Raw genomic sequence first — 12,562 nt, 5'->3', positions numbered from 1 at the left:
TACATCAATTTAACATAGGGAGCACTTGCACTGTGGCACTGATTAGCAGTGGCACGGTGCCGAAAGCATAAATCCAGCAAAAACATATCAAAACAGAGGAGGCAATCTGTCAAAATGGAAGGGAGACTCACGCCAATGATGCCAGGTCTAACACACACCATACCACATAATTACAATCAGCATAATTTCACTCAACACCACACACTTCCACACCACACAATTCATCTCTACACAGTTCCATTCCACACCACATAATTCGACAACAAACCACATTTTTCAACTCAACAACACAATTACAAAACACACCACATACATCCAATTCGCACCACACAATTCCACATCATGCCACAAAATTCAACAGCACACCACATAATTAAACTACACAACATACCACTCTACAACACAAAATACCATTCCACATAATTACACTTTAGGAGACACAATCCCACTCCACATTATTCCAGTACACTCAATATCACACAATTACTATCTACATATTTCCACTGCACGCCATGCCAGATAATTCCACTACACAAATCCACTTCACACCACACAATTCCACAACTAACAATTCTAATCCAACCCACAACTTCACTCCACTCCACACCACATACATCCACTCCACTCCAAAACATATAGGTAAAACACATTGCCATTTACAATGCAAATACCTCTAACTCTCACAAATACGAGACCAACTACATTGCAAATGCTTATTTACTTTCTCCGCCCCTGCTGATCTGATCCACCCTGAGACACTCTGAAAACCACTACCTTTCCACAGGATTCAGAATTTTGTATTCACTGTCTCAAACATCAAAACCGAAACATTTTCACTAATAATTATTTTCAAACAAATATATAGTTACTTATTTATAATAAACGGCTAACAACCATTGACAAAGCCAATAGTCCTAGCTGGCTGTAGGTGTATGTCAGTTGTGCTATTTATCTGGATGCAAAAACAGAAAACTCAGAGAGGAACCAAAATACTGGCCGGGAGATACACTTTGGGAATAACAGATATTTAGTTTAAGTGTTAAAACTATGCTGCCCCTAATTACATAGAACATTTATATTAAAATATTGTTTTAGAGATCCCCTACATTTTTCATCCCTCTCAAAGCCCTGGATGAAGTCAGCCCATTTGAAAAGCAAGCCTGCTCTCTCCCACTGCCCCGCCTCACACTACTGGGAATATCTCATATCTTGAAGGACAGAAGATAGCCCCTCACAGTCTTGGCGCTGCACATGTGGGCGTGTTTTATGACGCTGGTTGTAAACATGGCGTGTTCAGCAGTAACAGCGCTCCCGTGCTCGGGAGATTCCAGCCGCCTGGTTCCCGCCCACTCAGTTCGTCTTGTAACCTCAGTTTCATCAGCTTTGGGAAGTTTGCGGGGTTTTCCGTTCCCTGCAGGATAAAAATGGAGGCCGCGCGGGCTTCGGGCTCACTCGCTCACCGAGATCAGACCCGCAGAGGCCCGGACCAGAGACGAAGCTGCCATGAAGCTCCTGCTGCCGTGTGCGATGCTCGTCCTAGTGCTATGCCACGAGCTCCATGCTGCCCCCGGTGAGTGAACCTGCCCTGCCCTGCCCTTTGCTCTCGACATGATAGCTCGACGGGTTCATGCGCCTGATGCTGAGATCTGTGAGCAACGCGGTGGCCCCACATGAGATTCACAATCACCCTTTCATACTTCTGAGGTCAATATAATGTGCATTAGTATCTGTGTTAATTAATTGCAACTCCTGCTGCGTGGCTTGCTCCATGGTTGCAAATGCTGTAAGGAGAAGTATTGAATAAATATATGTATGCAGATTCGATGATTGCATTTAGTTAGGCGACATTGCCCATCTGTGTGTGGTGTTTTTGTTAGATTAACATGCGCTGTCCCAGGGTGTAGCCCACAACCATTCCCTTCGGTGATTGCGGGACGGATGTTGTGAGTCTGGGGGCGGTAGTTTATGAGGAGGGTGATTTGGAAGAGTCGTTCTTGAGAACGATTTTTTTCAGAGATATTTTGGGGCGGACATGTGGTGTTACGGTCATAGCTGCCGCCTGCCGGTATTAGAACTGGAGAACCAGGCTCCAGTGTCCAGTCTCGGCATCGGCTCAAAATCGTGTGATTCTGGGCAAATCACTTAATCTCCCCGTGCCTAAAAAAATAATAAAAGTGCATCAATATGTCCTAATGTGACGCATCTGGTGCTCATGTAAAGCACTTCAATACCCGCGGGTCGAGTTAGCGCTAAATACAACTGCAAAAAATACAACCATTATTAATATTTTTAGGTAGCACGTTTGCATTTTTTAAGCGCTATAAATAGGTGCTATTATTGGGGCTTTGCCAGCCAGGAGAACTGGGGAGGGGTTGGCGGGATGCATTCAGATCTTATCTCTACACGAGCAGCAGGTGAGCTTGAGGGGGAAGGTATGGATGGACACTAAGGGGCAGATTTGCTTAGCTTCATCACTGGGCTCCGTCGGCGGGAGAGAAGCGCGTGCCTCGGGGCCAGGTATCGGGGCTTTAACTGAGATGTAGTTTCAGTCAGTCCTATTTCAGAGCTGGCTCTCCTCGGGGATTACATTTACTTTGACTTGTCTATTTATTGTGGCATCACACCGTGCGAACACCCTTTACTGACACCTGCCTCTCTGTTCCCCACAGTGGCGTCGAACGCGCCCATCACCTGCTGCCCGAAATACCAGAAGAAGCCCGTCCAACTAAAGAAAGTGAAGACATACTACACCATCGAAAACAGCCAGTGCACCAAGACTCACGCCGTGGTGTAAGTACATCATCCTCAACTCTGTAGAAAGGAAATCACACGACCCAGCAAGATGGCCCACAATTCCTCCTCTAGAACCAGTGACACACAACATATCATGTCAGCAGTGACCCAAAGCAAGCCCTGCCAATAGAAAGCCACCGTTCTCCCCGCCAAGTGACACATAGTACACCCAGCCACACAGAATGGCAACATTGACACACAGTACACACAGCACGGCATGCCAACCGTGACACACGGTACACCTAGACACACAGCATGTCAACAGTGACACACAGGACACCAACCAGTAGAGAAACAAATCGTACCCGGCCAGCATTGGCACACGATGTGTGCTACTAGAAAATACATAATGTGCCCCATGCCACTAGTGACAGTCAACAAACCCAGCATGCCCAGTGAGTACTGGCACACAATAGATCAATGCAGTAGTGCCACCCACAGATCCAATAGCAGACCCTGTTGGCAGAAACACACAATACACCATGCAACGAGGTGTGCTTTGGATGGGCAGAGGAGTGGTAGCTGTCATGGCAAATGAGACTCATTAGGTCTGACTTGACAACAGGGCTGCCTGTGAGATCCATTGTTTCCAATTATATCTAAGAGTAATAACGGAACTGCCCCGGCCCTAGCTCCATGGGCAACAGCCCAGCCACTGAGAAACATGATTTTTTTGCCTGGTTAATTTTTTTTGACTACCAGTCAGTTCAGTGTACCAATTAGTTACCACTTCTCATGCGAGCCAGAGACTAAGGGGCCGATTTATTTGTTGGCGGTAAGGCTACTCCATCGCAACAGTGGCAGAAAATCCAGACGCCCCAGAATGGTCTGCCTGCCTGAATTGTATGCAGGTGGACCATAGGTTTAGTTCTCCAGCAGCCTGATGCAGTTAAGAATGTCGGAGAAATTACTATATGTCCGCTCACCTAATCAGGATGGGTGGACATATAGCCATTTGTTTGCTGTCTGTCACCGCCAGGCAAACCCTGGCTGTGAGGGACAGTAAAATGCTAATAATGCCTTACTACCTATGGCAAGGATAACATTACATTTTTTTATTTTCAAAAAGAAAATTCGGTTTCGGGATTTTCTTTTTGAAAAGAAAAAAAGAAAACTGTTTTTTGCACGGCTGTGTCATGCTGACGAAGCCCTGTACCAAACAGGCAAATGCATTGGCGGCATTTCCTGAAAATGCATTCTAATTGACCGCCTGATTGAGGCCATTTATAAATGTGGCAGGCAGTCCCTCTGGCAGGGGGACAGTGTACTTTACTCTGTACCCCTGGCGGGATGAGGGTCACTCGCCAACTTATAAATGAATCCCTAAGTTAGGAAAAAACATGTTGATGCATACTAATGTTGCATAGAGTGTGCAGACTTCATTAAGTAGTAATACCTGAGTAACCGAGTCTATGAGGTGACAAAGTTTCACTGCAGAAATATGCATGTGGACAAGTAAAATATGCTATGCTTGTAGGCAAGGTAGTATGTATGTAGGCTCAGTGTAGCCCACCTAAATATGTAAATGTAAATGTAAATGTAAATGTAGTATACTTGTAAAGCGCACAGCTGCCCCAGCAACGGGGCGTCCCGGCGCTGTATAACTCTGGGGAACCCGTCCTGGCTTTCCCTGTGGGATGGTCCCTGCTGGGAGTCCCCAAGGTGGAGCCAGGCATCCCCGGAATTGGTGGGGCCGTTGTGGAGATTAGGCAAGCTAATGCCCAGAGTTGCCGAGTGTGATCCCTGATTAGAGTAAGCACCGAAGCGAGAATTATCAAGTCCGCTGACCAAGGTCCACGACCCTGCCGCGTCGGGAATCGAACCCTGGTCCTGGGCCGACTTCTGCTCTCGGGTCTGCTGCCTCTAACTAGTGAGCCACACTACTATCCAGCAGCTATGCACCCGGGACCAGATTTATTAACATTTGGCTCAATGCAGCAAGACAACTTGCTGCGCTCCGGTGCGTCAAAGGGAATAATAACATATGTTGCATTCCTGCTCCATTTGCTATGCAGAGCACACTTGTGGCTGCCAAACGCCACTGTAGGCACGCTTGCGTCATGGTGCAAGGGTTCCTGTGCTTCAGGACACCTTCCTGACAAAACAATCCTCAGAGGCATTTTCCTCTTTCTATGTGTGCTGCAGAATGTTGCACATGTACATAGAGGAAGTAACAAGGAGAAATAAACATATTTTTTCTTGCTACGCCTCACCTGGGAAGGCATAGCTTTTTGACGAATTCTCAGGTTCACTAGTGTTAGTACATTTGGGAATGCGCCAAAAACCATGGGTCTCTGAGTGAGAACATCCACGCTCCACCTATGGAATGCCTTCCCAATGTAGAGTACACAAGGCAGCGACTTGAGCTACCTATCTGACTTAAGGACTTTCATTGCCTTGCATCACCTTGCATCACCTTGCAAGGCAAGATGCATCAGATTCATCAAGGGTAACGCAATCCCTTGATGAATCTGGCCCCCAATGTTCAGTATCATGAGTATTGTATGAGACATAGGCAAGCACGTACACTCCTTGGCAGACTGTAAAGTGTTTGAACATTTTGTTAAGTTCCCCTTCAGAGCTTCGTGTAAAACATATAATGACTTTCTAGTCAATATTTTACAAAAATGGTGCCCCTACACTTCACCTACATTTTCCAAAGTTTTATTGGGGAGAGCCTCCGTAACCCCACACCGGTTGTACGATGGTGCAACGCAGGGAAATACATTGGATGCCATTACCACGCATTTTGTACCACGCATGTTTTTACCACGTATATCCTTTTACAACGCCTGACATTACCTTGCATTGTTTTTATATATAAAAACAATCTATTTGTTGGGGAGACCCCCACACCTCCCAACTTACCATAAATGTGTGGTAAAGGCATGCGTTGTAAAGGCATGCACATGGTAAAAATATGCATGCCACATAATGCGTAGTAAAGTTACAATGAGGTAAAAACCACTTTGTAAAGGCTGTTTCCCTCAAGGTCCCCTATAGGCGCCCTTGAACAGGGACAGAATCACCTGCTTGGTGCAGTGTAGCTCCAAATGTACTGTTTGTTCCAAGTTTAACCCAGCTGGACTCCTCTTGAGGGCCCAACCCCTTTAGCCATACACATAATAAACGAGCACTGGCAAAGCTACATGGTGTGGCTATTAAGTGGCCTGTATTGCAAACAGCATTCCTGCATGCCTGTGTTTGAATACGTTAGCACCGTAAAAGCCAGACCAACAAGGTGAAAATGGACGTTTCAATGAACTGTTTCATAGTTTCAATTCCTAGCTTCAACCGTCAAAACCTTTGGAAACTGAAACCTAGTATGAAAAATCTCCACAATGAACTACCTAGAAAATGTAATGCTCGCCTGGTTCCCCAACATGCAAACACTATGTTTAGTGCCAGAATAGCTTCACAGAATTCACGTTTTTTGGAATTCTGTGGTACATGTTGTTGAAGAAAACAATTATAGCATCGTGCTACAGAATAACATATAATGTATGCAGGGTGGGCGTTCTGTCGCAAGGATGCCCCGTAAAAGTGATGAGGTGAAATCTACAAGATTTCACTGAGTCAATTTTACGTCCATGCTGCGTCAAAAGCAGGCGTAAGGAGTGACGCAGCATGTTAGATATAGGGCGCTGCTGAGCATTCCTGGAGTTGTGCCGCACTTGAGACACGACTCCAGCAATGCGCTGCTCTTACGCCAGAAGATGCGACACGCATCTGACTATCCTTGCACCATGGTGCGTTGCATTGTAAATGCGACGCATCTGTGGTGGCGGAAGGGAATTCCTGCGTGTCGCATCTTTACTGGCGCATCTCTGCTAATATGCAGGGAAGCGCCAGTCCTTGTAAATCTGCCCCTTGGTTAGCATGCAGAATATTTTGCTTTATTGAATGATACAGACGCTACTTCTATTTTTGAGCTTATTGTAACAGGGCAATGTACCCGAGGAACAGCAACGTGGCTACTTTATAAGTTATAATTGTTATATACACTTTAAAACCTTATGATTAACCCCTGGGCGCTGTAGCAGCATCTTCAATGAACCCTGGGAACTTTACATGTGACATATGTCCTGCACATGCACTATTGGGGTCCTCTATATGCAGTGTGACGTCCCACTGTCACACTGCTAATAGAGCAGGCAAAGTAGCCTGGAAAGAGGATCGAAATGAAGGAGCAACATGGAAGATGATGAATGGAACGCAGGTGTGATAGGGGGAGGAAGGTAGGCGATGAAGCAACTTGGGGTGGGGTAAATGGGACACGGGCAAGGCCCGGGTAGTGGGAGGTGGAGGAAAGAGCAACACAGAGCACCAGGTGAGCTAACATAAGATGCAGACGATGCAGGAGAAAGAGCAAAGGACTGAGTAGGTGGGGCATTTAAGGGCTATGGAATGTACATCAAAGATAGAGAGGTGGATTTTGTTGTTGACTGGTGACTGCGTTTTTACCATGAGGGTGGAACAAACCAGACACAGGCAGGGTTGGGGAAAAGAGAGAGAGAGAGGGTACAGAGTACTAAGGGTGTAGGTGAAAAGGCTAATCGAAGGTAAGAGAGCCACAGTGAATGGAGCACCTTGTTGTGGCATGACTGGGGCGCTGGCAGCAGAGGTGGGGACAGAGCAGCCTGGGTTGAGGGGGCATAAAGGTTACAGACCATAGGACATGAGCTTGAGAAAGCGCCATGGATGGGACGAGCAGCAGTGCTGATAGCAGAGCATTCTTTTCCAACATGGAGGTGTGTGCGTTTGCATGAAACAAATCTCTACATCAACTAAACAATGTAATTCTTCGCAGAGATGGCTATTGGCGCCCCTATGTGAGGGCTAGACGTGAAGAATGCACTGAGTTGGCTTTTCACTTTCTTGAATTCTGTGCCCTCTTCTTTGAACATGACTGCACCAGGTCCGCCACTCCGGCTGTGCCCTCGTTTGGGAGGTTGTTGGGTTCAGAGTTGGGTATATCTTCTCAACATCTCCGATGTCTTTGCTCATTGACTGTTGTCATATCCGTGCTACAGCCAGGATTTGCTGTGCTGTCCATTGCCCAATCCTCAATCCATGTATTTTATGTCCCACAGGTTTGTGATGAAAAAGAAGAAGCGACAAGTCTGTGCAGACCCCAACGCGCCTTGGGTCAAGGCCCGCCTGGACCGTCTTCAACGCAGATCATAACTTCAGCACTGGACTTCCAGAGATTAATGCGTTCCAGCCACTTGTTGGTGTTCAGTTCTAGTCTACTGAGTGGTCCTACAATGCCACCTTTGTATCATGGTGGCTGACAGGGCTGTAATGAGGTCACTTCCTGTAAAGAAGGCCAGGCACAGCCCCTCCCTCTCCGGATCACTGCTGGGTAGGCACATGCTGTTGCTTGGAATAAGGTAGACGTCAGCCGGTCATGAATCCTGCCAGAGGGTGTCTCCCTCTTCAGTACTCCCAAGGGGCTCGACTTGCCAATCTGCCCCCCTGGCATTTCCCTGGTAGGCTGCAGGCTGGGGACTTCTTTCAGAGCTCCAACAATGCGAGCCATGTGGCTCATTCTAGTTGCAGCCTCCTACAGTGTGAACTGGTTCGAACAGCTTTTGCCAGGGCTCAGATCGTCCTCCAGTCTGGCTCTAGTCCTTCGTCTATTGTACTCTTTGTGCACCAGGAGTCATCATCCATCCTAGGTACATGATTGCCTGGTCTGGTCATCACATGATACAGGCTTACAAAAAAGTACTGGAGGGAAAACAATAGCTCATTCTGTCTGACACAAAGCACAGCTGGTATAGACACAAACTGTTAGTACTTACACAATGTCTGCAGTGGGTCAATGTGCAGAGGAGAATGGTGGACATTGGTTCAGTAATCATTGTACATTCAACTGTACTAGTATCCAGGGCAGGCCCCGATGCCCTCTTCCTGCCCAGTGGCTGAAATGAGCTGCCAATGTCCAGAGACTGAGCTGTATCAACTCTGAGCTTCTACCAAATCATTTGTCTGATGTCAAGTATGTTTTGGGGTAAAGGTACATATGCCACTTATTTGTGCCCGCTGCTCTGAGTCTTATCACCTTAGCACCTGGATGCCATGTATGAACCCAGTCTATTGTGAGCTGACTGGACATTTTAACAGTTTTAAAATCATTCCTGATATTCCCTTTTTCTGAAGACTTTCATTCGTTCTTATGCTTTTTTGATTCATATCACCTGACCACAATTCCACTTTCTCTCCCTCTCGGATAAACATAATTTTAAAACACTTGCAATCCCATTTCTAAATAGAATGCACACCTAGCACACTATAGCTTTACAAGATGAGTGAAGTATTTCACGTTTCCTCTCAAACTCTTACATTATTATATTCAGAGGCACATCTGTCTTTAGTGCAGCAAATTCATGTGACTCTGGGTCCATAGGTTGGAGGGGCCCTTGCACCCCAAATTATGGCAATATTTTATTATCAAACTGGGGGCTAGAGGGGCCCACCTTCTTCTCTTACATTAGGAGCAATGTCACCCTTTTCATTGCCACTGACTTAATTTGTTTTCAAACATTGGACAGTGTGCCAGTAGCATCATCCGAGCAACATTTATACCTTCACTTTGTAGAGGCCTCGCTGGTAGGGAAGTCAAAAGATTTCAGAGGTGTCTCTAATAAGTCCAGTAGGGCTGGAATGAAGTCAGTCGCATGTGAGGCATTCCCACCCACGAAGATCAGTACATCATTTTGGGTACCACCCTCTGGCTTTCCCCACCAAACTCACAAAACATCTATTCTGACGGTCCCACACAACAGGAAACAATCGAACTAACTACTGACCACTTTTTTCCATAAACCGTGTCACACAGAGGTCTGTGAGGGAAACTTCAGAGCTGTTATGTTAAAGTCACACTCCAGACCTTCGAAAAGCACTGCCAGGGTTATGACCGATTGTGTTGCACTAATACCACATAACGATAATAGCCATGTGTCTATAGAGTGTGAGTCACACACCTCTAAAAAATAATTGTCAGGTTCTTAATGCGGTGCTAAATTATATAAGTATTTATGTATACTGGATGTATTTTCTATTATTTATTGATATTCTTGCTTCTGTGAAATGATATAACAGAAATAAATATTTTTGAAAGCTGTATGGTGTGGTGTGGTTTGTTTGTTTAGGCAGTGCTGTGCTTTTGATTTTAGCTTGCACGAGGTTGGGGTATCAGATCTAGCTGGTGGGAAAGGTTTTTGTGTTGCTCTTCAGCGTGAGGTCTGTCAGGTTCTCATCACTGTGAGAAGGGAGGTGGGAGATTCGGGTTTTGGAGAAGGGCTGGCCTTTGAGGCTAAGGGATGGCCCATGGTTTGTTGTCCATTCTAGAATCTTGGCACACACGCACGTCAGTAGACAAGATGGAACTTCGGTGGGATGCAAACGACAGGACAAAGATTTAGAAAGCTGTTGAAGGAGAAGGATAGAAGACGAGTCAAAATGAAATGAAGTGGGAGAGAATAACTCTTAACACTCCAGAAAGCAAGTAAATGCTAGACGCGCACCCTGCTGCAAATTCTAACTGACCAGTTGCAGGTGGTTTCTAATGGATCCAGTTCTACCAAGGGGTTGTGAAGTTGTGAAGATAAGCAGCTTGCAACTTTGCATATTTTTAGCCAAACTTTGACAGCTTCACATAGAACGAATTTAAAAAAACTCTACAGCATGAAATGTTCCTTCTGTTACTCAGGCCCTTAATTGGGCCACCAATTTGCAGCCACACACCTGCTCAGGGTCACTGGAGATACTACATTTCTATTAGGTAGGGGAGGCATTGATAGCCTTGAGGAAAGCTGAGCCAGAGGTCTGGCTTGGTTCTAAGAGCCGAAGCAGGAGCCGAGCCATCAGAAGACGCAAACCAGTCAACAAATGTCATGCAAATATATGATGAAGACTTTAAAATAAAATTATATATATATTTTCAACATTTCTCCACATCCAAATTAAGCACATATGATTATATTACTGAATTGAGTGACATTTATTGCAAGTATTATTTCTTAAACATGAAACATTCAAGAATATGCCCATGCATTGATGGCGTTGCCCAAAACATGTCAATTTGTCATGATGTTTATATAGCCTATATTGTTATTGAATGTAAACCAATAATATTTTATATTAACCATATATTAGTGAGGTTTTTGTAGAGCACAGATCCTGCTCTTAATTACTTCAATGTGCTCTCAAACTGGTTGGCTAAGGAAAAAGATACACAGTGAAGTAAAGTGATGGGCTGCGGATCACACAGTTTAGTAAAGCGGGGAAGCTGGGATTTGGTTCCATGAATGCATAATTGTGCAGTTCAGAGAATGAAGTGTTACATCCTTCTCTTCTTTTTACAACCAAATGTCAGTGCTTAGTGTTCAGTTATTCAATTAGTGTTAGTATATGGAGTTCAATAAATAAACATACCACACCTTAGATAAAACGGATACTATACACACGTGGGCATAGTCATAAGATGCAAAAGTGTGCTATTCTATTTGTTTCCACAACAGAACATGCCTATTTAAAATTATATTCCACTTTGCAAGTTTCTTCTTGAAGAAATCTAACCTAAAAAGCAAACTTTGTGGGAGCTTCTGAGACCCCTTCAGCGTTTTTTCCCAATTATTTATTTGCGGTCATTGAGGTGTTGATCCTCTCCTAAAATCCGAGAGGCATATTTACAAGCCTCATGCGCCGCAGGTGCATCACGTTTCGTGACGCACTGGTGGCTCAGCCTGCAGAGTGATATTTACAGGCACAGATAAAGTCACCCTGCGTGACTTAACCTGTGCTTGTAAATATCGCCCCAGTTCATGCAACACTTTGCTTGTTAGGGGCATGACATGGGTGTTGCTGTGGGTGTTCCCATGCAACACCCATGTCCACTGATGCATTTCCAGATTTACGAGAAATCGTAAATCTGGAAAAGCGTCAGAATGCTACGCCACCCTAGGGGTGGTGTAGCAAGGTTCAATGAGAAGAACCCTTTTCATTTCTCCTCGTTTTTCGTCTTTCACTGTGTGCTGCATTCTACAGCACACATTGGAAAAGGAAATCACCTCAATTAATTGTTTTTGTGCAGGAAGGTGCCCCTTTCTGCACAAAAAACAATCTCCCCACGACGCAGGCATCCTTGCACCATGGTGCAAGGGTGCCTGCGCCGGCGCATGGCAGCAGTTTATGTGCCAGCGCAGGGGGAAGCACAGAGATGCGACATATTGTTGTAAATATGCTGCATTCCTGTGCTTCAAAACGAACGCAGCACAGCAAAATGACTTGCAGCACCTTGCTGCGTTCGTTTCTTGTAGATCTGCCCCAGCTTATTTACAAGGCTCTTGCAACACCGGTGTGTCACTTATTCCCATATTACAAGTGACGCACAGGCTGCACAAGCAATTTGTAAATAAGCCCCTCAGTTTCTCTGAATCAGTTGAGCCAGCAGTAACATTACCATATGACAGTATATCCTGCCTTCCATTTCTCTGCTGGCTCACCATGCTCGAGTATCAGAACAATTTTAGCAGAGGTTCAAAACCTCACTGGCAGACAGTATATATTGAACACAAAAAAAGAGTTCTTGCAGCCCGCAGAGTTTGTTCCTCAGATTACAGGGCTTCAAAGAGGCAAGCGATGTGCCACATGGCTTATGAGAGAGATGATCTGTCTGCCTCTGTTTAATCTTCAGTTGCCTGCTTCCAAATCTGGGGGAAATATTGTCTCTGAAGTCCCCCCACTCCAAATCTTTTAGTGA

General features: G+C 45.4%; 1 protein-coding gene across 1 annotated transcript; it reads left to right on the top strand.

The window, feature by feature from the left end:
* The first annotated feature begins 1,280 nt into the window (after window positions 1-1,280).
* Window positions 1,281-9,922, top strand: LOC144822275 (C-C motif chemokine 4 homolog). Its single transcript, XM_078679594.1, has 3 exons — window positions 1,281-1,570; window positions 2,670-2,790; window positions 7,887-9,922. The coding sequence occupies exons 1-3, from the start codon at window positions 1,504-1,506 to the stop codon at window positions 7,978-7,980; spliced, it is 282 nt and encodes a 93-aa protein (XP_078535720.1). The 5' UTR covers window positions 1,281-1,503; the 3' UTR covers window positions 7,981-9,922.
* The last annotated feature ends 2,640 nt before the right edge of the window (window positions 9,923-12,562 follow it).

Source organism: Lissotriton helveticus, chromosome 3_1 (assembly GCF_964261635.1).
Source record: "Lissotriton helveticus chromosome 3_1, aLisHel1.1, whole genome shotgun sequence".
In the NCBI taxonomy this organism is placed as follows: Eukaryota; Metazoa; Chordata; class Amphibia; order Caudata; family Salamandridae; genus Lissotriton; species Lissotriton helveticus.
Note: the sequence above shows the minus strand (reverse complement) of the source record. Positions and strands in the feature narration are given on the sequence as shown.

Bases quoted from the DNA above. Each gene is read 5' to 3' on its own strand.
- LOC144822275 (XM_078679594.1), top strand. From the start codon at position 1,504: ATGAAGCTCCTGCTGCCGTGTGCGATGCTCGTCCTAGTGCTATGCCAC. The intron at 1,571-2,669 runs GTGAGTGAACCT...TGTTCCCCACAG, and splicing joins CGAGCTCCATGCTGCCCCCG to TGGCGTCGAACGCGCCCATC. The intron at 2,791-7,886 runs GTAAGTACATCA...TATGTCCCACAG, and splicing joins ACCAAGACTCACGCCGTGGT to GTTTGTGATGAAAAAGAAGA.